At 41.8% G+C, this 27,781-nt stretch overlaps 1 protein-coding gene across 16 annotated transcripts in view; it reads left to right on the top strand.

The window, feature by feature from the left end:
* The window catches only part of LOC110501754 (nck-associated protein 1), a 70,308-nt gene that overhangs the window by 39,752 nt on the left and 2,775 nt on the right, over positions 1-27,781 (top strand). For all 16 annotated transcript variants that reach the window (XR_016490622.1, XR_016490624.1, XR_016490623.1 and 13 more), the window contains 13 exons: positions 576-695; positions 3,589-3,728; positions 4,539-4,670; positions 7,123-7,341; positions 13,439-13,569; positions 13,916-14,013; positions 20,012-20,105; positions 20,378-20,460; positions 21,960-22,040; positions 22,252-22,345; positions 25,028-25,144; positions 25,437-25,546; positions 26,705-26,794. Coding sequence is in view for 9 of the 16 variants with exons in the window: in XM_036959119.2 (XP_036815014.1) it covers positions 576-695; positions 3,589-3,728; positions 4,539-4,670; positions 7,123-7,341; positions 13,439-13,569; positions 13,916-14,013; positions 20,012-20,105; positions 20,378-20,460; positions 21,960-22,040; positions 22,252-22,345; positions 25,028-25,144; positions 25,437-25,546; positions 26,705-26,794 (1,509 nt within the window). In the remaining 7 variants the exon portion in view is untranslated. The remainder of the gene's footprint in view (positions 1-575; positions 696-3,588; positions 3,729-4,538; positions 4,671-7,122; positions 7,342-13,438; positions 13,570-13,915; positions 14,014-20,011; positions 20,106-20,377; positions 20,461-21,959; positions 22,041-22,251; positions 22,346-25,027; positions 25,145-25,436; positions 25,547-26,704; positions 26,795-27,781) is intronic.

Raw genomic sequence — 27,781 nt, 5'->3', positions numbered from 1 at the left:
TTTCAAAGTGGTTGGCAAAGTCATCCGTGAGGAAGGAGGAAGTGGAGGATTGAGGGAAGAGAAGGTGGAAAACAGTTTCCTGGGGTTAAAGGCAGAAGCTTGAAATTTAGAGTGATAGAAAGCAGCTTTAGCACGTACACAGAGGAAGAGAAGGTAGAGAGGAGGGAGTGGAAGCATGGTAGGTCCTCCGGAAGTTTAGTTTTCCTCCGTTTCCGCTCAGCTGCCCGCAGCCCTATTCTGTGAGCTATTCTGTTTGACCAGAGTTGTTTGTGGAGACTGTGTGACCAGTTTTAGAGCGTGGCGGAGTGTGCTTTTCAGTCAGTGTGTACTGTTAAGGGTTGGCTACCTATGAATGACAGGTTCACTCAGACCTCTCTACCTACCTAGAACTTTTTGCTATTCACAAACCGCTAGTCTGGTCCTAGATCTGTTTGGCATTGACAAATACTGAAGGAGTTAGATCTGGGACCAGGCTAACAAACAGCCGTTCACCTAACCATCCACCAGCCAATCTCATAGTGCAAACTGCTTTACCCTGGATAACATTTTCTTCCCCTTTTCCCTCCTTCCTACAGAGGCATCACATAGGCGACCGTAGCTTGTCCCTGTGCAACATGTTTCTGGATGAGATGGCTAAACAGGCCCGCAACCTCATCACAGACATCTGCACCGAACAATGCACGCTCAGCGACCAGGTGAGGTGCTGTTGTCATGGTGATTAATCACAGTGCATGCTCAGCGACCAGGTGAGGTGCTGTTGTCATGGTGATTAATCACAGTGCACGCTCAGTGACCAGGTGAGGTTTTGTTGTCATGGTGATTAATCACAGTGCACGCTCAGCGACCAGGTGTGGTTCTGTTGTCATGGTAATTAATCACAGTCCACACTAAGCGACCAGAGGGCTATATTACGATACAAGCTTGATCTACTCAGGGTTTTCTAAAGCTAGCCAGCTTCACTTACTTCTCTTTCCAGATCAGGCTTCAGCCACACTGCAGTGGTGGATATTGCTTGTCCGCCTGCCGCTAACTCGAGCAGGCTTGTAACTGCTCGTGCATGTCGCACGTGGCTAGTCGAAGGCTGAACTCTTAATTTATACAATGCTGAAACATCAGTCTATGGGCGAGTCAGTGCAACATTTTAATTTGTGCCAAAATTGAAATGAAAGACGAGTCGTCTTGCAAATTCAGCAGGCTATGGTGTGAAATAGGCTTGTTGAAGTGTCCTCTTTTATTTTATTACGTATCGTTAAGGCCGTCTTTATTTTATTACGTATCGTTAAGGCCATCGTTATTTTATTACGTATCGTTAAGTCCGTCTTTATTTTATTACGTATCGTTAAGGCCGTCTTTATTTTATTACGTATCGTTAAGGCCGTCTTTATTTTATTACGTATCGTTAAGGCCGTCTTTATTTTATTACGTATCGTTAAGGCCGTCTTTATTTTATTACGTATCGTTAAGGCCGTCTTTATTTTATTACGTATCGTTAAGGCCGTCGTTATTTTATTACGTATCGTTAAGGCCATCTTTATTTTATTACGTATCGTTAAGGCCGTCTTTATTTTATTACGTATCGTTAAGGCCGTCGTTATTTTATTACGTATCGTTAAGGCCGTCTTTATTTTATTACGTATCGTTAAGGCCGTCTTTATTTTATTACGTATCGTTAAGGCCGTCTTTATTTTATTACGTATCGTTAAGGCCGTCGTTATTTTATTACGTATCGTTAAGGCCGTCTTTATTTTATTACGTATCGTTAAGGCCGTCTTTATTTTATTACGTATCGTTAAGGCCGTCTTTATTTTATTACGTATCGTTAAGGTCGTCTTTATTTTATTACGTATCGTTAAGGCCGTCGTTATTTTATTACGTATCGTTAAGGCCATCTTTATTTTATTACGTATCATTAAGGCCGTCTTTATTTTATTACGTATCGTTAAGGCCGTCTTTATTTTATTACGTATCGTTAAGGCCGTCTTTATTTTATTACGTATCGTTAAGGCCGTCGTTATTTTATTACGTATCGTTAAGGCCATCTTTATTTTATTACGTATCGTTAAGGCCGTCGTTATTTTATTACGTATCGTTAAGGCCGTCGTTATTTTATTACGTATCGTTAAGGCCGTCTTTGTCTTTGCTTATTAATGTACAAGCACTTTTTTCCCCACTCCTGTGGATAAAATAATTTCATTAGGCCAAAGTCCAACACAAGTTTTACTGTGCGTGAAGTTTCAAATGCATTCTGTCATTACGAAATGTGTAATGTATTTTAACATTGTTTTTTTTTACTGTTTGGTAGGAGTGGTCTGGGTCTGCTCTCGTGTCGTTCCTAGCTATCTCATTTATTATAATTACTGAGAAGGGCCGGTCTCCCAGACACAGGTTAAGCCTCGTCATTTAGGCCTAATCTGAGTCTGGAAAACAGGCCCGTAAGGTACATTGAGTTCATGCCTTGTTATCTGTGTGTTGGAACTATTGTATGTTAGTATGTTGGACCTATTTACTAGCCATTTAAGTTTTTCAACTGATGACTGACTCAATGTAGGTCTTAAGTCAGATACTTTTCAAAATTCTATTTCTGTCATGTACAGGTAAATAGGCTTGGGCGGTATCCAGATTTTCATATTGCTATACAATCCTTCTCGCATCCTGGGATTTACTGTATTACCGGATAACACACAAGGGTGCGCTAAAAACACAAGAAAAGCCCATTGGGCCGCTATTACCAGAATGCTAACAGAATTAGTACGAACTAATAGCAAAATCATATAGAAGCTATTAGCTAAATGCTAACGTTTGAAACCAAACATAAGCTAATTGCAAAGACCGGCAAATCCAGCTCATAAAGTTATAAAAGCATAGCCTGTTGTTACTGAATCCCATTTTCAGTGAGTGTGGACATTTTACAAGTGAAAGTGGACGGGAGAAATTGTGCAAATGGAGAAAGTTGTGATGCATGCTTTACTGAAAGACGAGCAGCGTGTGTACATGGCGCAGATGGGAGAAGGAGGAGGGAAAAAACACTAGTAGGAAACACAGGGAAAAAATGGCATCTGTACAGAACTCATCCAGATCTCTTTGACTTCTGGCAGAAAGCCATTAAGATATCTGATGGCAAATATTTAGTAGTGAATTGTATCTAAGTGTAATAAGTTCATCAGCTCATGTGCGCCGCACAGCAGAGACTCTGATAGATATAGAACACTATGGGTTCACCAGCTCCTGCTGTCTCTTGTTGTGCTATTTACTAACAAACACCCGACTGGATCAACTGTTCTAGGGAACTATGGTAAGCTTCATCATTTAAAATAATGTGACAGGTAAAATGAAGAATGCAATCTGCTTTATCTCCTAACGTATTGCACAAGTTGACTGCAGGTAATAACTTAAGTAGCTACAAATGTTCACATTTATTGAAAAACTTAATAATTTGTATACCGCCCAAGCCTAGTAAATAGAATACCATATAGCCTACATTGTGCACGTCCCAACTAAGTGCCTTGGAAACATAATTTGTCACTTCATTCCTTATTGGTCTGTGAGTGTTAAAGGGGGTTTCCTGTCCCTGCTGTGCTCCTGTTGCAGCTGCTGCCAAAACATTGTGCCAAAACCATCAGTCAGGCGGTGAACAAGAAGTCAAAGAAGCAGACGGGGAAGAAAGGCGAGCCTGAGAGAGAGAAGCCTGGAGTAGAGAGCATGAGGAAGAACAGGCTGCTGGTCACCAAGTAAGTAGTGTACACTCTGTAGGGTCTCTAAGTAAGGTTAGGGACTCTTTCCCAATGTGTCTATGCTCGATTTTGAGGAATCAAGAAAAGATGCAATGGAGACATTTACATTTGTGTCACTTTTTTCCAGCGTGACTTACAGGAGCAATTACGGTTAAGTGACTTGCTCAAGGGCACATCGACAGATTTTTCACCAAGTCTGCTCGGGTATTCGAACCAGCGACCTTTTGTTACTGGCCCAACGCTCTTAACCACTAGGCTACCTGTTCCCCTCCCCCCTCTCCATGACCACCTATCCACTTTCAGATATTTTCAACAGCGCACTGTTATTGGATGGTTTTGTAAGTCATGGTCTGTGTGTGTCCCAAATGGCACCCTATTCTCTACAAAATGCACTACTTTTGACCAGAGCCCTGTGGACAACGGTCAAAAGTAATGCACTACATAGGGAATAGGATGCCAATTGGGATGCAGACATGGTTTTGCAACCTCATCTTCCACTGTGTGTTAAAAATACCATGCTAAGATTTACTGCCATCACTTGCCCTCCCTGCTCTGGGTATTCCACTTGAATTTGGTCCTAACTCTACTACTATACTCCTAATTCTCAGCTTCCAGTAAGCTGCATAGAAACAGACCATGACCAGGGCTAGGATAATATAGATTCAGGTCTGGGCTAAAAAAGTGATGTGTAAAAACAACATTAACTGTGGTGCTGGAGGAACTTAATCCATCTGCTCTGTCACAGATTTCCCCTTTAATCTGAATGAAATTAGGTTTTAATGTCTGCCTAACTGTCTGTGTTCCTAGCCTGGATAAGCTTCACACAGCGCTATCCGAGCTGTGTTTCTCCATCAATTATGTACCCAACATGGTGATATGGGAACACACCTTCACTCCCAGGGAGTACCTCACCTCACACCTGGAGATCCGCTTCACCAAGTGAGTACACACACATGCTTGCACACACACACGCACATGTGCACGAACACACACACACACACAAACTTAGGGAATCCAAACACCAATCCTCACAGGAGGCTATGAGTGAATTCCTGCAGATAGTCTGATGGCTTCCCACTGTCGTGTCTTTGGCTATGCCGGATTAAGTGATATGACATGCTATTCTATAAAATAATTTCTCCGTAATTAATATTACCTGATTGAGCTAATCATGTAAATGTAGTTAACTAGAGAGTCGGGGCACCACGAAATAATATTTATAGAGCTGTTATCTTCCGAATAAACTCTTAAAGACCTAGTCATATTTTACATCAATAGCAGTCAATATTAATCGTCACCTGAATTCAGTCTCATCTGAAAGTTGTAAATTATTGGTTATCTTCACGAACCCTGGCTAACAAGTTGAATCAGCAATACAAAATTGGGTTTCATTATTTATTTACTAAATACCTAACTAATCACACAGAATTACATATATAAAGAATGAATTATACCTTGATTACAAATGACGTCATAAAGGAAAACGTCCCTAGCGGGCGGAACAGATATGACAGCTGGTTACACAAAAGAAAAGGGCTGGGTTTGAGTGAAAGAGCGGGAAGACTGAGGGACACAGGGAGAAGCTGTGCTATCGTAAATACAGTATCTTATGCATTCTAAATTACCACCCATTGTGTGATAGACGGGATACTCTGTCTGTTCCTTCCTAACCCTCGTTTGCAGCTGCTGTTGCTAACTCAACGGCTAGGAGGTATCACTTCTGTAGTGAATAAGAGTTCAAAGTTCATACCATTCGCAACCAAAGCTCACGCTGATGTTGTCTTCGTTCTGTAGTTATTATCTGAACCATTCTGACATCGGACCATCGTCCTCACATCCTCGGAACAGGAGGTTACATTTTCGTCAAGGGCTTATATAGTGGAGGGAGACAAGGGGTGTGTTTCATAGTTTACCACCTATGTATCTTTACGTGGGCGGGCCACTGAGTCGGGCCTAATTCACTCATGAAAACCCAATTCTCACATTTTAGAAGCTAAAATCACATTTCATCCCATCACGAATAATTTCATATTCAAACATTTAAATTGAACAACAATTCCTGTGAATCCGATAACTCTGATGTGAAGACTTTACACTGTAGAGTTTGTCATCTTATCATTGATGAGAATGTCTCAGATGACAACCGAACTGACATCATATTCATTAAGTACCACTGCATATGTTCAATTGGTTGGATTACCAGAATATAGTTCATTTCCCCCCACCTTCTGATGTTCCCAGAATCTCTATGTTAACCAAGGGGTTTTCAAATGTAACATCAGTAGGGTAGAGAGAGGAAAAGGGGGGGAAGAGGTATTTATAACTGTCATAAACCTACCCCCAGGCCAACATCATGACACCACTGTGTTGTAACGTTAGCTGGTCAGTTATGAAATCTGTCTCTCCTCCCCAAACACCAATCCATTGACTATCTCATGCAAAAGGAAGGAGGCTTAGTTTGTTGTTATAAATCAAGGAACATTGTCATCCATTTGTTCATTTTAATTATAATCCCTAGACAGAGTTGAACAAAAAACCTCTCCGGGGTTTATGATGTTATATGTGATTTATTAGTCCAACAAACAAACGTTTTTTGGGGTCAGAGTGATTTTTGACATGCATCCAGAATGGGGCCTGACCGGTCCAATGAAATAAACATTGTGCTGGAGAGTAACAGGTATTTTCCACTGTGGGGGTTGGGGTTGTGACGTTGGTGCTTTGGCTGGTGTGTGTGTGTGTGTGTGGTGGGTGCGTTGGCTGGCCCCTCTCCACAGTGCCGTGAACCCCTCCACTGTCCAGGCTTCCCACAGAGGAGAGGGCTCACACACATACCCAATTACCGCCACTTACCACTCCGCCCTGCTCCTCCAGATCAGCGCAGGATAAAAGTTTTACTGCTCTTAGGTTCCCAGTTCCCAGCACACTTCAGACAGAAGGGAAAAGTGGCTAGTTATTTACAAAATGTTCCTAATGCTCGGTCAGGGTGTGAAAAAGCGTTTTACCACTTGTTGCGCCATAGTTTTTTAACCCTGCCATGTTGGATCAGATCTGCCCACTCCACACCAAGTTATCTACGTAGAAATACGGAAAGGTTAGGCATTAGGGAAAACAATACAGCCATTGTTGAACGTTGTTGAAGAGTCGCCCAAACTCCCTGGAGTCCATGTAGCTAACAGTAACAGGGATAATCTGCTGTTGTAAATAGGACTTTAAGTACATTTGATTGATTGATCCCTATTATTCCAATCTTAACTGTTGGATCTGCCAGTCAAATATCAAATTCCTGGACATGATAAATTCCCTCTCTGCATCCCTGTCAGTGAAATATAAAGAATTCTTCATCATGCCTTTGATTGATTGATTGACCGATCCTGTTTTGTTCCTTCTCTAGGTCTATCGTGGGGATGACCATGTATAACCAGGCGACCCAGGAGATAGCCAAACCATCTGAGCTGCTGACCAGTGTCAGGGCTTACATGACTGTGCTCCAGAGCATAGAGAACTATGTTCAGATAGATATCACCAGGGTGTTCAACAACGTGCTGCTGCAGCAGACACAACATCTGGACAGTCACGGAGAACCAACCATCACTAGCCTCTACACCAACTGGTGAGCCCTTAACCCTAACCCCTTAACCCTCTTAACTCCTTACCCTCTTAACTCCTTACCCTCTTAACTCCTTACCCTCTTAACTCCTTACCCCCCATAACTCCTTACCCCCCCCCCCATAACTCCTTACCCCCCATAACTCCTCACCCCACCAAAACTCTTTAACCCCCTGAACTCTTTGACCCCCCCCTTAACTATTTAACCCCTAAACCCCCTTAACTCTTTAACCCCCTTAACTCCCAAACTATTTAACCCCTGCACTCTTTAACCCCCTTAACCCAAACCCACCATCACCAGCCTCTACACCAACTGGCACAAGCAATACATTCACAAAACAATACAAATGTCCTCTTTCTGCCTGTCTATGAATAACAGATTTAGGCCTTGATTCAAACAAACGCAAATAAATGTCCTGTGCACTGCGATTGAGTTTGAAAGGGGATTTCTGCTTGAGCCAACATCCTCGGTGAACCATCAATCAATCCAATTTATTTATGAAGCCCTTTTTACATCAGCTGATGTCACAAAGTGCTGTACAGAAACCCAGCCTAAACCCCGAAACATCAAGTAATGCAGGTGTAGAAGTACAGTGGCTAGGAAAGCCTAGGAAGAAACCAGGCTATGAGGGGTGGCCAGTCCTCTTCTGGCTGTGCCGGGTGGAGATTATAACAGAACATGGCCAAGATGTTCAAATGTTCATAGATGACCAGCAGGGTCAAATAATAATAATCACAGTGGTTGTAGAGGGTTCAACAGGTCAGCACCTCAGGACTAAATGTCAGTTGGCTTTTCATAGCCGATCATTCAGAGTATCTCTACCGCTCCTGCTGTCTCTAGAGAGTTTAAAACAGCAGGTTTGGGACAGGTAGTACGTCCGGTGAACAGGTCAGGGTTCCATAACCGCAGGCGGAACAGCTGAAACTGGAGCAGCAACACGACCAGGTGGACTGGGGACAGCAAGGAGTCATCAGGCCAGGTAGTCCTGAGGCATGGTCCTAGGGCTCAGGTCCTCCAAGAGAGAGAAAGAAAGAAAAAGAGAGAGAAAGATAGCATACTTAAATTCACACAGGACACCGGATAAGAATGGAGATATACTCCAAGAATATAACAGACTGACCCTAGCCCCCCGACACAAACTATTGCAGCATAAATACTGGTGGCTGAGACAGGAGGTGTCAGGAGACACTGTGGCCCTGTGTGACGATACCCCCAGACAGTGCCAAACAGGCAGGATATAACCCCACCCACTTTGCCAAAGCAAAGCTCCCACACCACTTGAGGGATATCTCCAACCATCAACGTACCATCCTGAGACAAGGATGAGTATAGCCCACGAAGATCTCCCCCACGGCATAACCCAAGGGGGGGGGGGGGGGGGGGGCGCTAACCCAGACAGGAAGATCACGTCAGTGACTCAACCCACTCAAGTGACGCACCCCTCCTAGGGATGGCATGAAAGAGCACCAGTAAGCCAGTGACTCTGCCCCTGTAATAGGGTTTGAGGCAGGGAATCCCAGTGGAGAGAGGGGAACCGGCCAGGCAGAGACAGCAAGGGCGGTTCGTTGCTCCAGTGCCTTTCCGTTCACCTTCACACTCCTGGGCCAGAATACACCCAATCATAGGACCTACTGAAGAGATGAGTTTTCAATACAGACTTAAAGGTTGAGACCGAGTCTGAGTCTCTCACATGGATAGGCAGACCATTCCATACAAATTTTAGCTCTATAGGAGAAAGCCTTGCCTCCAGTTGTTTGCTTAGAAATTCTAGGGACAATAAGGAGGCCTGTGTCTTCTGAGCGTAGCGAACGTGTAGGTACAGTGCCTTGCGAAAGTATTCGGCCCCCTTGAACTTTGCGACCTTTTGCCACATTTCAGGCTTCAAACATAAAGATATAAAACTGTATTTTTTTGTGAAGAATCAACAACAAGTGGGACACAATCATGAAGTGGAACGACATTTATTGGATATTTCAAACTTTTTTAACAAATCAAAAACTGAAAAATTGGGCGTGCAAAATTATTCAGACCCTTTACTTTCAGTGCAGCAAACTCTCTCCAGAAGTTCAGTGAGGATCTCTGAATGATCCAATGTTGACCTAAATGACTAATGATGATAAATACAATCCACCTGTGTGTAATCAAGTCTCCGTATAAATGCACCTGCACTGTGATAGTCTCAGAGGTCCGTTAAAAGCACAGAGCGCATCATGAAGAACAAGGAACACACCAGGCAGGTCCGAGATACTGTTGTGAAGAAGTTTAAAGCCGGATTTGGATACAAAAAGATTTCCCAAGCTTTAAACATCCCAAGGAGCACTGTGCAAGCGATAATATTGAAATGGAAGGAGTATCAGACCACTGCAAATCTACCAAGACCTGGCCGTCCCTTTAAACTTTCAGCTCATACAAGGAGAAGACTGATCAGAGATGCAGCCAAGAGGCCCATGATCACTCTGGATGAACTGCAGAGATCTACAGCTGAGGTGGGAGACTCTGTCCATAGGACAACAATCAGTCGTATATTGCACAAATCTGGCCTTTATGGAAGAGTGGCAAGAAGAAAGCCATTTCTTAAAGATATCCATAAAAAGTGTTGTTTAAAGTTTGCCACAAGCCACCTGGGAGACACACCAAACATGTGGAAGAAGGTGCTCTGGTCAGATGAAACCAAAATGTAACTTTTTGGCAACAATGCAAAACGTTATGTTTGGCGTAAAAGCAACACAGCTGAACACACCATCCCCACTGTCAAACATGGTGGTGGCAGCATCATGGTTTGGGCCTGCTTTTCTTCAGCAGGGACAGGGAAGATGGTTAAAATTGATGGGAAGATGGATGGTGCCAAATACAGGACCATTCTGGAAGAAAACCTGATGGAGTCTGCAAAAGACCTGAGACTGGGACGGAGATTTGTCTTCCAACAAGACAATGATCCAAAACATAAAGCAAAATCTACAATGGAATGGTTCAAAAATAAACATATCCAGGTGTTAGAATGGCCAAGTCAAAGTCCAGACCTGAATCCAATCGAGAATCTGTGGAAAGAACTGAAAACTGCTGTTCACAAACGTTCTCCATCCAACCTCACTGAGCTCGAGCTGTTTTGCAAGGAGGAATGGGAAAAAAGTTCAGTCTCTCGATGTGCAAAACTGATAGAGACATATCTCAAGCGACTTACAGCTGTAATCGCAGCAAAAGGTGGCGCTACAAAGTATTAACTTAAGGGGGCTGAATAATTTTGCACGCCCAATTTTTCAGTTTTTGATTTGTTAAAAAAGTTTGAAATATCCAATAAATGTCGTTCCACTTCATGATTGTGTCCCACTTGTTGTCGATTCTTCACAAAAAAATACAGTTTTATATCTTTATGTTTGAAGCCTGAAATGTGGCAAAAGGTCGCAAAGTTCAAGGGGGCCGAATACTTTCGCAAGGCACTGTATGTACGGCAGGACCAAATCGGAGAGATGTTTAGGAGCAAGCCCATGTAATGCTTTGTAGGTTAGCAGTAAAACCTTGAAATCAAATGTTATTTGTCACATACACGTGGTTAGCAAATGTTAATGCGAGTATAGTGAAATGCTTGTGCTTCTAGTTCCGACTATGCAGTATTAACCAACGAGTAATCTAACCTAACAATTGCACAACAGCTACCTTATACACACACAAGTGTAAAGGGATGAAGAATATGTACATAAATATAAATGAATGACATATGAATGAGTGATGGTACAGAACGGCATAGGCAAGATGCAGTAGATGGTATCGAGTACAGTATATACATATGAGATGAGTAATGTAGGGTATGTAAACATTATATTAAGTGGCATTGTTTAAAGTGGTTAGTGATACATTTTTTACATGTATGGCAGCAGCCACTCAATGTTAGTGGTGGCTGTTTAACAGTCTGATGGCCTTGAGATAGAAGCGGTTTTTCAGTCTCTCGGTCCCTGCTTTGATGCACCTGTACTGACCTCGCCTTCTGGATGATAGCGGGTTGAACAGGCAGTGGCTCGGGTGGTTGTTGTCCTTGATGATCTTTATGGCCTTCCTGTGACATCGGGTGGTGTAGGTGTCCTGGAGGGCAGGTAGTTTGCCCCCGGTGATGCGTGGTGCAGACCTCACTACCCTCTGGAGAGCCTTACGGTTGTGGGCGGAGCAGTTGCCGTACCAGGCGGTGATACAGCCCGACAGGATGCTCTCGATTGTGCATCTGTAAAAGTTTGAGTGCTTTTGGTGACAAGCCGAATTTCTTCAGCCTCCTGCGCCTTCTTCACAACGCTGTCTGTGTGGGTGGACCAATTCAGTTTGTCCGTGATGTGTATGCCGAGGAACTTACAACTTTATACCCTCTCCACTACTGTCCTGTCGATGTGGATAGGGGAGTGCTCCCTCTGCTGTTTCCTGAAGTCCACGATCATCTCTTTTGTTTTGTTGACGTTGAGTGTGAGGTTATTTTCCTGATGACACCCTCTGAGGGCCCTCACCTCCTCCCTGTAGGCCGTCTCGTCGTTGTTGGTAATCAAGCCTACCACTGTAGTGTCGTCTGCAAACTTGATGATTGAGTTGGAGGCGTGAATGGCCACGCAGTCGTGGGTGAACAGGGAGTACAGGATCAGCATGGTGGAGATGTTGTTACCTACCCTCACCACCTGGGGGCGGCCCGTCAGGAAGTCCAGTACCCATTTGCACAGGGCGGGGTCGAGACCCAGGGTCTCAAGCTTAATAACGGGTTTGGAGGGTACTATGTTGTTAAATTCTGAGCTGTAGTCGATGAACAGCATTCTCACATAGGTATTCCTCTTGTCCAGATGGGTTAGGGCAGTGTGGTTGCGATTGCGTCGTCTGTGGACCTTTTGGGTCGGTTAATCAAATTGGAGTGGGTCTAGGGTGTCAGGTAGGGTGGAGGTGATATGGTCCTTGACTAATCACTCAAAGCATTTCATGATGACGGAAGTGAGTGCTACGGGGCGGTAGTCGTTTAGCTCAGTTACCTTAGCTTTCTTGGGAACAGGAACAACGGTGGCCCTCTTGAAGCATGTGGGAACAGCAGACTGGGATAAGGATTAATTGAAATCAGCTCTTGCCTTAACAGGACAACAGTGTAGAGAGGCTTGCACTGGAGTAATATGATCAAATATTTTGGTTCTAGTCAAGATTCTAGCAGCCATATTTAGCACTGAAGTTCATTTATAGCTTTATCTAGGTAGCCTGAAAATAGAGCATTGCAGTAGTCTAACCTAGAAGTGACAAAAGCAAGTTTATAATTTTTGCAATGTAACTTAGATGGAAAAAAGCTGTCCTTTAAACAGTCTTGATATGTTCGTCCAAAGAGAGATCAGGGTCCAGCAGAGGTCCTTCACAGTTTTATTTAGAGACGACTGTACCACAATTGTCAGATTCAACAGAAGATATCTTTGTTTCTTGGGACCTAGAACTAGCATCTCTGTTTTGTCCGAGTTTAAAAGTAGAACATTTGCTGCCATCCACTTCCTTATGTCTGAAACACAGGCTTCCAGGGAGGGCAATTTTGGAGTTTCACCATGTTTCATCGAAATGTACAGATGTGTGTCTTCCGCATAGCAGTGAAAGTTAACATTATGTTTCCGAATGACATCCCCTATAGGTAAAATATATAGTGAAAACAATAGTGGTCCTAAAACGGAGCCTTGAGGAACACCGAAATGTACAGTTGATTTGTCAGAGGACAAACCATCCACAGAGACAAACTGATATCTTTCCGACAGATAAGATCTAAACCAGGCCAGAACTTGTCCGTGTAGACCAATTTGGGTTTCCAATCTCTCCAAAAGAATGTGGTGATCGATGGTATCAAAAGCAGCACTAAGGTCTAGGAGCACGAGGACAGATGCAGAGCCTTGGTCTGACGCCATTAAAAGGTCATTTACCACCTTCACAAGTGCAGTTTCAGTGCTATGATGGGGTCTAAAACCAGACTGAAGCATTTCGTATACATTCTTTGTCTTCAGGAAGGCAGTGAACGTGATCTCTGTGAACATCTGAGAAATTGATTGGAATCCCAGCCTTGATCATGCCTTCCATTCAATGACGCAGACCATACATTCTCTCTGTACTTCAGGTATCTGGAGACCTTACTGCGCCAAGTAAGTAACGGACACATTGCTTACTTCCCAGCCATGAAGGCTTTTGTCAACCTGCCTACGGAGAACGAGCTCACCTTCAATGCAGAGGAATATTCTGATATCTCAGGTAAGCTTCATTAGTTATATTGTCCTTTTAGACACCAATAGACATTCATGTTACTGAGAGTGAGTCTGATGATTTACTATCTAGCATATTTAAACATGGCTTTTTTATAGCAATAGCAGTGTTGGATGACACAAGGAATCACTGACAAAACATTACCGTCTTATGTCGGAAGGATTGGGATAAAACAAAAAAAGCATGTATGTTCGACATTTGTGGACGATGAAGCACCTTAAGTATACAGATGATGTATACAGAAGAAGACATCTTGTGTTGGTTTAAAACAGAACGGCAAATTTCCGTTGGACATTTATTGGACAATAAAGTCATCTTCTTCTCCTCTTCTCAGAAATGCGGTCCCTGTCAGAGCTGCTGGGGCCCTATGGGATGAAGTTCCTCAGTGAGAGTCTCATGTGGCATATCTCCTCCCAGGTGGCCGAGCTCAAGGTGAGGGGTCATGGAGGTCAGAGGTTACAGGTTGAGGACCAGAGGTAATCCAGGGTTAACTCAGGGCAGGCTGGGTCATGTTCATTAGGGCACTGGGCCATAGCAACAAAAAAAATATACATATATTTTTTTATTGGTCCAAATAGTCCCATGCCAGTTTAGGACCACATTGTTCCGTTTGGTCCCTAATGAACGCGACCCTGGTTTCTCGCTTCTCTAATTCCTAGTGTGCTCCAAAAGGAGACCCTGTGCCCTATATCAGTGGTGTCAAACTCATTTGGCCGCGGGCTGCAATCGGTCTTCAATGAAGTCCGGAGGGCTGCACTGAATGTTTTAAATATTTCATTGCCAGTGTGCTGGACAGTCAGTAAATTGTATGAATGTAGGTCCATTATCATTTCTACATAGTTTTGATTTGGTTATACTAATTTTAAAGTATATCAATTTGTTTTATTATTATTTATTTTTTACTCAAACCGGGCTGGTTTGGACCTGTATGTTTGACACCCCTGCTCTATATATTGTACTACTTTTGACCTAGGCCCTATGGCGGTCTCCTATGGGATCTGGTCAAAAGTAGTGCACTATATAGGGAGTAGGGTGCCATTTGAGATACTGCCTTGTATGAGCCAATAGAGGTTAGAGGCTCTTTCCAGAAGCAGAGTTTTTTTCCCCCTGGAAACAGAACCAGACCCACAGCGGAGCAAATTTGTTTGTTTCTTCATTATTCGTTAATGAGGTGTTTCCCAGAGAAGAGCAGAGGCAGTGGGGGTTTCTGCTAACCTCTTACTGCTGACTGACTGTCGATGGATCAGGTTCCCTACCCTCACTGAATTTTGGGTAACTAATAAGAATTCTGTTTAAAAAAAGAGGACCACGGAATTCTGTATGGTCAGCAAAATCTTTTTGATTAGTTCTTACACTGAACAAAAATATTAACTCAATATGCAACAATTTCAAAGATTTTACTGAGTTACAGTTCATATAAGTATATCAGTCAATTGAAATAAATCCATGAATCTATGAATTTCACATGACTTGGTGGTGGTTGGTCACAGATGTGTTAAAAAAAAAGGTAGAGGCATGGATCAGAAAACCAGTCAGTATCTGGAGTGGCTACCATTTGCTGGATATTGGCGGGAACTGAAACACGCTATCGTACACAGCAATCCAGAGCATCCCAAACATGCTCAATTGGTGACATGTCTGGTGAGTATGCAGGCCATGGAAGAACGGGGCCATTTTCAGCTTCCAGGAGTTGTGTACAGATCCTTGCGACATGGGGCCGTGCATTATAATGCGGAAACTTGAGGTGATGGCGGATGAATGGCACTACAATGGGCCTCAGGATCACGTCACGGTATCCCTTGTGCATTCAAATTGCCATTGTTAAAATACAATTGTGTTTGTTGTCCATAGCTTATGTCTGCCCATAAAATAACCTCCAGTTATTAGCATCCAGTAAACCATAGCATCCAGTAAACCACTTGCCGCCACGACATCATACACACTGTCTGCCATCTGCCCAGTAAAGTTGAAACCGGGTTTCTTTCGTGAAGATCACACTTCTCCAGCGTGCCAGTGGCCATCGAAGGTGAGCATTTTCCCACTGAAGTCGTTTACAGCGCCGATCTGCAGTCAGGTCAAGACCCTGGTGAGGACAACGAGCACGCAGATGAGCTTCCATGAGATGGTTTCTGACAGTTTGTGCAGAGATTCTTCAATTGTGCAAACCCACAGTTTCATCAGCTGTCTGGGTGGCTGGTCTCAGACGATCCCGCAGGTGAAGAAGCCGGATGTGGAGGTCCTGGGCTGGCATTGTTACACGTGGTCTGTGCTTGTGAGACCGGTTAAATGTACTGCCAAATTCTTTAAAATTTTGGAGGCGGCTTATGGTAGAGAGATGAACATTAAATTATCTGGAAACAGCTCTGGTGGACATTCCTGAAGTCAGCATGCCAATTACACACTCCCTCAAAACTAGACACATCTGTGGCATTGTGTTTCGTGACAAAACTGCACATTTTAGTGGCCTTTTGTCCCCAGCACAAGGTGCACCTGTGTAATGATCATGCTGCTTAATTAGCAACACCTGTCAGGCGAATGGATTATCTTTGCAAAGGAGAAATGCTCACTAACAGGGATGTAAACAAATTTGGGCACCACATTTTTTGAGAAATATTTTTTTTATGCGTATGGAACATTTCTGAGATCTTTTATTTCAGCTCATTAAACATGGGACCAACACTTTACATGTTGTGTTTATATTTTTGTTCTGTATATTAGACTGGGACAAAATGGGTTCATGGTAAGTGTTAGGAAAGCAGCTAGCCAGCCTGTTGATAAACCTACATCAGAACCAAAGTCACTTCTAATAGACGTACTGTACATACGTAGACCTCTGCGTTCCGTGGCTTGTTATTTGGTTCGTGTTGCACTTTAGAGCTGCAAAATCTCTTTGATTCGATTTAGTGTAACTGGAATGAAAAGGTACTATGGTTAGGCACAAAATCATTCCTTATAGATATATACTGCCGTTCAAAAGTTTGTGGTCACTTAGAAATGTCCTTGTTTTTGAAAGAAAAGCACATTTTTTGTCCATTAAAATAACATGAAATTCATCAGAAATACATGTAGACTTAGATTATTGTAGCTGGAAACTTTTTTTTATGGAATATCTACATAGGCGTACAGAGGCCCATTATGAGCAACCATCACTCCTGTGTTCCAATGGCATGTTGTGTTAGCTAATCCAATCGTTTTAAAAGGCTAATTGATCATTTGCAATTATGTTAGCACAGCTGAAAACTGTTGTGCTGATTTTAAAGAATCAATAAAACTGGCCTTCTTTAGACTAGTTGAGGAACTGGAGCATATGTATTTGTGGGTTCGATTACAGGCTCAAAATGGCCAGAAACAAATAACTTTCTTCTGAAACTCATCAGTCTATTCTTGTTCTGAGAAATGAAGGCTATTCCATGCGAGATATTGTTAAGAAACTGAAGATCTCGTACAGCGCTGTGTACTACTCCCTTCACAGAAAATTATAAACTTGGATAAGTTAATACAACATGCCATTGGAACACAGGAGTGATGGTTGCTGATAATGGGCCTCTGAACGCCTATGTAGATATTCCATTAAAAATCATCCGTTTCCAGCTACGATAGTCATTTACAACATTAACAATGTCGACACCGTATTTCTGATCAAGTTCATGTTATTTTAATGGACAAAAGCAATTTTTTTTCTTTCAAAAACACGGACATTTCTAAGTGACCACAAACCTTTGAACGGTAGTGTGCATTACATGACACTAATGTCTTTGTTAGTGTTGCAAAACTGTTTTAGAAGAGTTGTTGTTGGAATGTCATTTATCTAAAGAATGATTATCAATGTTAAATTATTTTAGCGCAGCAGACTGACAAAATATCATGCATGTTTTTTCAAACCGGTCTTTGGATTGTAATATAATTGGTGGTTTGTTTAGTCCCTAGAGCACACATTGGTGTGTTAACGTAGCTCTGGTATAGATTTATGATTCTCTAACATGCAAACGTTTCCATCCACAAATAAAATTGTTTTGGTATCTGATTCACAATCAGATGTAGGAATTAAGCATTGGTTTTATTCAGTCTGTGCACACCGAGTCGTGGTCATCAAGTTACTTTTTTGGCGAATCATCTCAAAGTAAACTGAAGGAGTGGATGACGTGAGGCATTGCAAGCGGCACACATGACTGTCTCAACATTTCAAAAACAATCCTTTGGCTCGTTGCTCCAAGACACCCATCACAGACAATTCTACGCCTCTAATTGTTTTTGATTGTGTCCCAAATGGCACTCAATTCCCTGCATGGTGTTCTTCGGCTTGCAAGCCTCCCCCTTTTTCCTCCAAACATAACGATGGTCATTATGGCCAAACAGTTTTATTTTGTTTCATCAGACCAGAGGACATTTCTTCAGATCTTTGTCCCCATGTGCAGTTGCAAACTGTAGTCTGGCTTTTATATGGTGGTTTTGGAGCAGTGGCTTCTTTCTTGCTGAGCAGCCTTTCAGGTCATGTCGATATAGGACTTGTTTTAATGTGGATATAGATACTTTGGTACCTGCTTCCTCCAGCACCTTCATAAGGTTGTTTTACTGTGCTGTTCTGGGATTGATTTTCACTTTTTGCACCAAAGTACGTTCATCTCTAGGAGACAGAGCGCGTCTCCTTCCTGAGCGGTATGACGGCTGCGTGGTCCCATGGTGTTTATACTTGCGTACTATTGTTTGTACAGATGAACATGGTACCTTCCTGCATTTGGAGATTGCTCCCAAGGATGACCCAGACTTGTGGAGGTCTACAAAAATAAAAATCTGAGGTCTTGGCTGATTTCTTTTGATTTTCCAATGATGTCAAGCATAGAGGCACTGAGTTTGAAGGTAGGCCTTGAAATACATCCACAGGTACACCTCCAATTGACTCAAATGATGTCAATTAGCCTGTCAGAAGCTTCTAAAGCCATGACATCATTTTCTGGAATTTTCCGATCTGTTTAAAGTCACAGTCAATTTAGTGTATGTAAACGTCTGACCCACTGGAATTGTAATACAGTGAATTATAAGTGAAATAATTTGTCTGTAAGCAATTGTTGGAAAAATTACTTGTGTCATGCACACCGTAGATCTTGAAGTTAGAAGTTTACATAAAGCCAAATACATTTAAACTCACTCAACCTAGTAAAAATCCCTGTCTTGGGGGGGTCAGGGGTCTGCCAGAGTGGCATGAGCTGATCACGCGCGCTCACGTGAGAGTTAGCTGCGTTCCATCGCATTTCTACAGACAAAGGAATTTTCCTGTTGAAACATTATTGAAGATTTATGATAAAAACATCCTAAAGATTGATTCTATACTTCGTTTGACAGTTCTATGAACTGTAATATGACTTTTCGTCTGAACTTCCGCCTGGACTTGCCCGCGCCTCGTGAGTTTGGATTGTTTACTAAACGCGTGAAAAAAAAGGAGGTATTTGGACATAAATGATGGACTTAATCGAACAAATCAAACATTTATTGTAGAACTGGGATTCCTGGGAGTGCATTCTGATGAAGATCATTAAAGGTAAGTGAATATTTAGAATGCTATTTCTGACTTCTGTTGACTCCACAACATGGTGGATATCTGTATGGCTTGTTTTGTTGTCTGAGCACTGTACTCAGATTATTGCATGGTGTGCTTTTTCGGATAAAGCTTTTTTTAAATCTGACACAGCGGTTGCATTAAGGAGAAGTTTATCTAAAGTTCCATGCATAACACTTGTATTTTCATCAACATTTATGATGAGTATTTCTGTAAATTGATGTGGCTCTCTGTAAAATCACCGGATGTTTTGGAAGCAAAACATTACTGAACGTAACACGCCAATGTAAACTGAGATTTTTGGATATAAATATGAACTTTATCGAACAAAACATACATGTATTGTGAAACATGAAGTCCTATGAGTGTCATCTGATGAAGATCATCAAAAAATTAATCACTAACCTATCTCTATTTCTGCTTTTTGTGACTCCTCTCTTTGGCTGGAAAAATGGCTTTGTTTTTCTGTGACTAGGTACTGACCTAACATAATAGTTTGGTGTGCTTTCGTAGTAAAGCCTTTTTGAAATTGGACACTGTGGTGGGATTAACAACAAGTTTATCTTTAAAATGGCGTAAAATACTTGTATGTTTGAGGAATTTGAATTATGAGATTTCTGTTGTTTTGAATGTGGTGCCCTGCACTTTCACTGGCTGTTGTCATATCGATCCTGTTAACGGGATCTAAGCCATAAGAAGTTTTAATCAATTTTAGAATAAGGCTGTAACAAATTGTGGAAAAAGTGAACGTTTTAATACTTTCCAAATGCACTGTATATATACTATATATCTCCCTATTTCTCTTCCTTCCTCTTTCCCTCTCTCTTTCCCTCACATTCCTACTCCTCTCCCTGTCTCCCTCAACTCATTCTTCAGAAACTGGTGGTGGACAACGTTGAGGTTTTGACCCAGATGAGGACCAGCTTTGACAAGCCTGGAGAAATGGCTGCTCTGTTCAAGAAGCTCTCATGTGGGTACTCTGTCTGTATTTCTACTGGCCTGGTCAGTCTTACTGTGCCAGACAGACACTAGGCTCAGTGCTGCCAAGGGCCAAATAAGCAACAAATACATGATACATTCTCCCATAAATATAACTGTTATGCGTACGGACCTTTGGTTATGGCTGCTGAAGGGCAAAAGTGACGTAACATAACATCTAAATCTTATTTGCATACCAGTAAAATGACTAGAGACATGTCAGTTGTCTGTGAGGCTCACATGTTTTTTGTCTTGGTGTTACAGCAGTCGACAGTGTTCTGAAACGGATGACCATCATCGGTGTTATCCTCTCATTCCGATCACTGGCTCAGGAGGCACTCCGAGATGTAAGTCGGCTCTTTTGAATTGTAGGACCCCTGTAGCAATATAAAAAAGATATATTATACTGATAATAATACTGCTATAGCTCATAGAAACACATTCATGAATGGCAAAACAGAGAGTAAAAAAAGATATCATAACAAATAAGGTTTTAAAGTGTCTGTCCTATATCTAGGAGATATTCAAAAGCTCAGAAATTATTTTTTTTAGATGTTAACCCATATTTAACCCCATTTTTGGTAGGGGTACCAAACTACTTCCATTAATTTATTTTTACCAGTACAAGGTTACCTTCAGATGAGTCCTGTGACACTTGTGGGGGTCGTAGAGCAAAACGGGGAACACCATCTTGTTTGTGAGAATCTCCCCTTTCCATGTTGAGTCATATTAGTTTGTAGTCCAAACAGTTCAGAAGCTACAGACAGTAGTTGGCACATTGGCGGTACCGACTTCAGACGTGTCCCGTGGGCAGTGGTGTAAAGTACTTAAATACTTTTAAGTACTACTTAAGTAGTTTTTTTTGTATCTGTACTTTACTTTTTATATTTTTGACAACTTTTACTTTTACTCCACTGTAAAGTACTTAAATAATTTTAAGTACTACTTAAGTAGTTTTTTTTGTATCTGTACTTTTTATATTTTTGACAACTTTTACTTTTACTCCACTGTAAAGTACTTAAATACTTTTAAGTACTACTTAAGTAGTTTTTTTTGTATCTGTACTTTTTATATTTTTGACAACTTTTACTTTTACTCCACTGTAAAGTACTTAAATACTTTTAAGTACTACTTAAGTAGTTTTTTTTGTATCTGTACTTTACTTTTTATATTTTTGACAACTTTTACTTTTACTCCACTGTAAAGTACTTAAATACTTTTAAGTACTACTTAAGTAGTTTTTTTGTATCTGTACTTTACTTTTTATATTTTTGACAACTTTTACTTTTACTCCACTACATTCATTTACTACATTCATAAAGAAAATCATGTACTTTTTGCTCCTTACATTTTACCTGACACCCAATAGTACTCGTTACATTTTTTATGCTTAACAGGATAGGAAAATTGTCTAATTCATGCAGTTATCAAGAGAATGTCCTTGGTCATCCCTACTGCCTCTGATCTGGCAGACTCACTAAACACAAATGCTTCGTTTCTAAATTGATTGGCATCATATATTGACACAATTGAGTACACAATTATCTTGATTTCTCATATCATATGCTTATTTATTTTTATTTTACCTTTATTTAACTAGGCAAGTCAGTTATGAACAAATTCTTATTTACAATGACGGACTAGTGGGTTAACTGCCTGTTCAGGGGCAGAACGACAGATTTGTACCTTGTCAGCTCGGGGATTTGAACTTGCAACCTTCCGGTTACTAGTCTTCCGGTTACGCTCTAACCACTAGGCTATCCTGCCGCCCCTGTGCTGAAGTTGGTTAAATCAACTATTTCTGGCTTAGTATTGAGGTAACACATTATCTTCTTCTTGTCAACAGGTGTTGTCGTGCCACATCCCATTCCTGGTGAGCTCAGTGGAGGACTTCAAGGATCACATTCCCAGAGAGACCGACATGAAGGTGAGACACAGTAGGACCTTTAATTGATGCTTCATGAGGTCAAAGTTGTGGGTTCAGTTCGCATAAGGATCACATACACTGTACTGTAAATTGCTTTCGATTAAAGCATCTGCTAAGTGGCATATATTATTCATATTATTAATATGATATATAAATGGCTGTTGTGTTTGAAGCTGACTGACTCTCTGATGTCCTGTATGTTGATCATCAGGTGGCCATGAATGTGTATGAGCTGTCCTCTGCAGCAGGCCTGCCCTGTGAGATAGACCCTGCCTTAGTGGTGGCCCTCTCCTCCCAGAAGTCAGGTAAGATAGGACACTCCATACACTGCTTCATCACACAGCTGATACATGGAGGTCCATTTCTCTGTACGCACCATTGAGGTCTCTATGATTGTGTATTCCATGAAATTATTGTTGAATAATGACTAACTGTAACAAGAACACATGTGAACTAGTTTGCTGCACATCTTGGATTTAGTCAATCGGCCATTTACAATTTACATTTTGAATTAATGGATATGTTTAGCTGTTGAGCTGAAATGACGATGGCTATCATATGCATCATAACCTGAGTTACATGTGCAAACACTGTGTATAGGGATGACTGATTCGCTGTTGAAATCTCAGAGTTTGAAAGTAAATCTGTTAATAATGGCAAAGAGAGCGAGAGTTGGACAAGCATTAGAACTACATTCCCCACTGAGGTCATGTATCAAACTAATGTTTTCATAAATTAAAATGAAATACATGTCCTGTAAATTTTTCATAATCGCAACAGATATGCCATGCTTTGTTCAGGTAATGTTTTAACACCCCAGCACCCCTGAGGGACGTGTTACTTAACAGGACATGTTGATGCTTATACACACTGGTATTAGTTTGTCAAGTCATGTAGCCTGCAGCCATATCCACAAAGTGCTGTCCATTCCATATGTGCGTCCCTTCACTTTTTCCACATTTTGTTACGTTACAGCCTTATTCTAAAATGTATTAAATTTTTAAAAATCCTCATCAATCTACACACAATACCCCATAATGACAGGTTTTTTGAAATGTTTGCAAAATTATATATCAACAACTTGGAGTCCACCTGTGGTAAATTAAATTGATTGGACATGATTTGGAAAGGCACACACCTGTCTATATAAGGTCCCACAGTTGACAGTGCATGTCAGAGTAAAAACCAAGCCATGAGGTAGAAGGAATTGTCCGTAGAGCTCCGAGACAGGATTGAGTGGAGGCACAGATCTGGGGAAGGGTACCAAAAAATATCATAAGCACTGAAGGTCCCCAAGAACACAGTAGCCTCCATCAATCTTAAATGGAAGAAGTTTGGAACCACCACGACTCTTCCTAGAGCTGGCCGCCCGGGCCAAACTGACCAATCGGGGGAGAAGGGCCTTTGTCAGGGACGTGACCAAGAACCCAATGGTGACTCTGACAGAGCTCCAGAGTTCCTATGTGGAGATGGGAGAACCTTCCAGAAGGACAACCATTGCTGCAGCATTCCACCAATCAGGCCTTTATGGTAGAATGGCCAGACGTAAGCCACTCCTCAGTAAAAGGCACTTGACAGCCCGCTTTGAGTTTGTCAAAAGGCACTTAAAGGACTCTCAGGCCATGAGAAACAAGATTCTCTGGTCTGATGAATCCAAGATTGAGCTCTTTGGCCTGAATGCCAAGTGTCACATCTGGAGAAGCAGGGTGGGGGCAGCATCATGCTGTGGGGATGTTTTTCAGTGGCAGGGACTGGGAAACGACTCATGATCGAGGGAAAGATGAACGGAGCAAAGTACAGAGAGATCGTTGATGAAAACCTGCTCCAGAGAACTCAGGCCCTCAAACTGGGGTGAAGGTTCACCTTCCAACAGCACAATGACCCTAAGCACATAGCCAAGACAATGCAGGAGTGGCTTCGGGACAAGTCTCTGAATGTCCTTGAGTGGCCCAGCCAGAGCCTGGAATTGAACCCGATCAAACATCTCTGGAGTGACCTGAAAATAGCTGTGCAGCGACGCTCCCGATCCAACCTGACAGAGCTTGAGAGGATCAGCAGAGAAGAATGGGAGAAACTCTCCAAATACAGGTGTGCCAAGTCTTTAGCGTCATACCCAAGAAGATGTGAGGCTTTAATAGCTGCCAAAGGTGCTTCAACAAAGTACAAAGTAAACGGTCAAAAAGGGGAAAATAACTATTTAATCGATTTTAGAAATAGGCTGTAATTTAACAAAATGTGGAAAAAGTCAAGGGGTCTTAATACTTTCCGAATGCACTCTATGTCCCAAATGTTACCCTATTCCCAGAGATTCCTCTGTTTGCATCCCAAATGGCACCCTGTCCCCTGTATAGGTGTCTGGTCAAAAGTAGTGCACTATATAGGGAATAGGGTGCCATTTGGGACGAAACCACTGGCTCTCCTCAAGTTCCCAGCCTCTCTCTGTTGCTCTAAGGAAAATACTCAATAACATTGCTTTAACTCTGTCAGAGCCATTAAGAGCCCTGCAGGCCGTTTGGCCAGCGAAGACATTTCTATTATGCCCCTGCTGTTCTTATACAAACCTCTGTTTAATATCAAAATAGTTATCAACCCTCAACTTCATCCCCTAGGATGCAAATGGTAGTGCACTACTTTTGACCAGGGCCTTAGGGAGACCCATAAGGGTCTGGTCAAAAGTAGTGCAATATAGAGAATAGGATGCCATTTGGGAGGCACTCCTACCCCGTGCTGGGTCCACATAGTTGAATCATCTCCCAGTGTTGTCCTGTTAATATAAATTACAGCTAATTACAGAGCCTTATTGCAGTTTGTCTTGGCTAGAGGGTCTTCGTGTTCAGATAATATCCAAATTGGATCTCCCCGATTTCCCCCAAACTGCTATTTTTTTATATATATTTTTCTCTATGTCATGATGCCAAGATAAAGTCGTGCTGTTAAGCTGTCATGGTGATGGTTTGTTAACAGACATTTCCTTTCTTTGGTAACAGAGAACATCAGTCCTGAGGAGGAGTACAAGATAGCGTGCCTGCTGATGGTGTTTGTGGCGGTCTCTATGCCCACCTTGGCAAGCAACGTCATGTCCCAGTATAGCCCTGCTATTGAAGGTACCTGTTTTTAGATACATGAAGTAAATGTTCTATGTACATTTTAAGTCTATTTGTTGTTATACTTGTTATGGTTCCTTCATAATAGTCCTTTGTTAAAAGTGCTGTGACATACAGTAAGTAATAAGATGTCTTAAGGACATTTTATGTTCAGTTGTTGTTCCATGTATATGGATTGATGTGGTTTAGTCTCAAGTTAACATTGTAGAAAGATATAGTAGATAGTTTTACCCGCAGTGTTTAACGACATAGTCGATACACTAATATCTACTTGTCTGTCATCCTTTCACAGGTCACTGCAACAACATCCACTGTCTGGCTAAAGCCATAAACCAGATCGCTGCAGCTTTATTCACCATCCACAAGGGCAGCATCGAGGACCGCCTCAAAGAGTTCCTCGCAGTACGTTTTATAGTGGTAGTCCGTTTAGTTTATACCACACATTTCTCTCCACCCTTTCTTATTATTTATTATAAGCAGCTCTCTCCTTTCATCTGTTTCCTATTTAATATCTCTGGTGGGTTTTTCAAAATGCTAGCGAGTGTATGCTAAATGGCACACTTCCCTATATAGTGCACTTCTTTTGACCCGTGAATAGGGTGCTATTTGGGACAGAGCCAAGGTCGTGTAAGAATTTATTTCACACAGCGTGTTAAAATATGTAATGCTGTCTCCAGTCTGATACCATGTGAGATGCATCCCAAGCCCCATCCTCTTTGAAACCCTGCAGTGTTTAGTTCAAATCCAAGAGGCAAGGTTAGAGTGGTAGACTTTAAATGTCTGGTAACATTGTGCTTTAAATGTCTAGTAACATTGTGCTTTAAATGTCTGGTAACATTGTGCTTTAAATGTCTGGTAACATTGTGCTTTAAATATCTGGTAACATTGTGCTTGAAATGTCTGGTAACATTGTGCTTTAAATGTCTAGTAACATTGTGAAAGTGATAGAAGAGACACGAGTGCTTCTATACATTTAGGACCGGTTTCCCCAGACACAGATAAATATTGCAGGACTAAAAGTTTGAATTGCTGTTTAGTTCAGAAATAGGATGTACCTGTGTCTGGGAAACCGGCCCTCGGTGTGAGAGTTGTTATCTGTGTCTGGGAAACCGGCCCTCGGTGTGAGAGTTGTTATCTGTGTCTGGGAAACCGGCCCTCGGTGTGAGAGTTGTTTTCTGTGTCTGGGAAACCGGCCCTCGGTGTGAGAGTTGTTATCTGTGTCTGGGAAACCGGCCCTCGGTGTGAGAGTTGTTTTCGCCGGTGCAGCTTGGTGACTTGGAGAAACATTGTGAAAAGACACCATGCTTCTTTCAGTGTTAAAGTTTACATTTGACATTTGAGTCATTTAGAAGACAATCTTATCCAGAGTAACTTACAGGAGCATTTAGGGTTAAGTGCATTGCTCAAGGGAACATCAACATTTTGATTACTGGCACAACACTCTTAACCGCTAAGCTATATGCCGCCCCATTTTGAAGTTGTTCTTTAAGCTTCTAGTTCTTTACCATTCTTCTACACAGTCAGTTGAAACTGATTGAAACTGTTCTCTCTCCCGTGCAGCTTGCCTCCTCCAGTTTGCTGAAGATCGGCCAGGAGACTGACAAAACCACAACAAGGAACAGAGAATCTGTCTACTTGCTCCTGGATATGGTGAGTCACATACTGTATGCATGAGTCCCAAATGGCATCCTATTCCCTATATAGTGCACTACTATATAGGGCCCTATAGGCCATGGTCAAAAGTAGTGCAGTATATAGGGAATAGGGTGCCATTTGGGATGCAGATTAATGTTATATTTTAACCCTTTATTTAACCAGGAAGTCCCATTTAGGTCAGAAGAAATGTTTCCCAAAGGAGACCTGGAAAATTAATTTAGGAGAGAGTCCTATACTAAAAATTTATGACACTATATCAAACCGAATGACTAAGAGTTGCAGTTTTATAAAGTTAGGCTTACTATAAATAAGGATTACAATAGTCCAAGTAGATTGGCGTTTTACTGTATACTGTAGCACTTGAACTTTGAACTTGACATGCATTATGACTAAGCTAGCCATCATCTAACACATTGTCACATCATCTAATTATCATCTAGCCATCATCTAACTAACACATGTAATATACCAGTTGGTTCCAAGGTCAACATTTTCACTAGCATTGGCCAGCACAAAGTAGAAGGAAAAGGAAGAGAATCGCATAACCTCTTTCTACTGGAAAATGAGCCGAGCATTATTTTCTTTGGAAAATGAACAGAGCACTATTTTCTTTCTGACTGTATTGAAAATTACATATGCAGTCATGCATACACATGTATGGTCTTTTGATCAGAGATGCTTACTCATTGGTCTGGAGATTTGCTTTCCTTTGAAGAATAATCTACAGGAGGGAGGTTGTTGAATAGAAAGACAACTGTAATGGAAAGAAGGAAGAATCAGCCACAGTCTTTATCCTGCATTGGACCTGGCATAGGATAGAACACACACACTCACACACACACACACCCTTCTGCCTAATCCATGGGGCTACTCTGCCCCGATAACATAGAGAACAAGGCAAGATCACAAAAGTGTGATTAAACTTAATCTGCATCCCAAATGGCACCCTATTCCCTATATAGCACACTACTTTTGACCAGA

This window comes from Oncorhynchus mykiss, chromosome 22, assembly GCF_057628025.1.
Source record: "Oncorhynchus mykiss isolate SJ-2025 chromosome 22, ASM5762802v1, whole genome shotgun sequence".
Lineage (NCBI taxonomy): Eukaryota > Metazoa > Chordata > Actinopteri > Salmoniformes > Salmonidae > Oncorhynchus > Oncorhynchus mykiss.
This window is presented reverse-complemented; position numbering and strand designations above follow the sequence as displayed.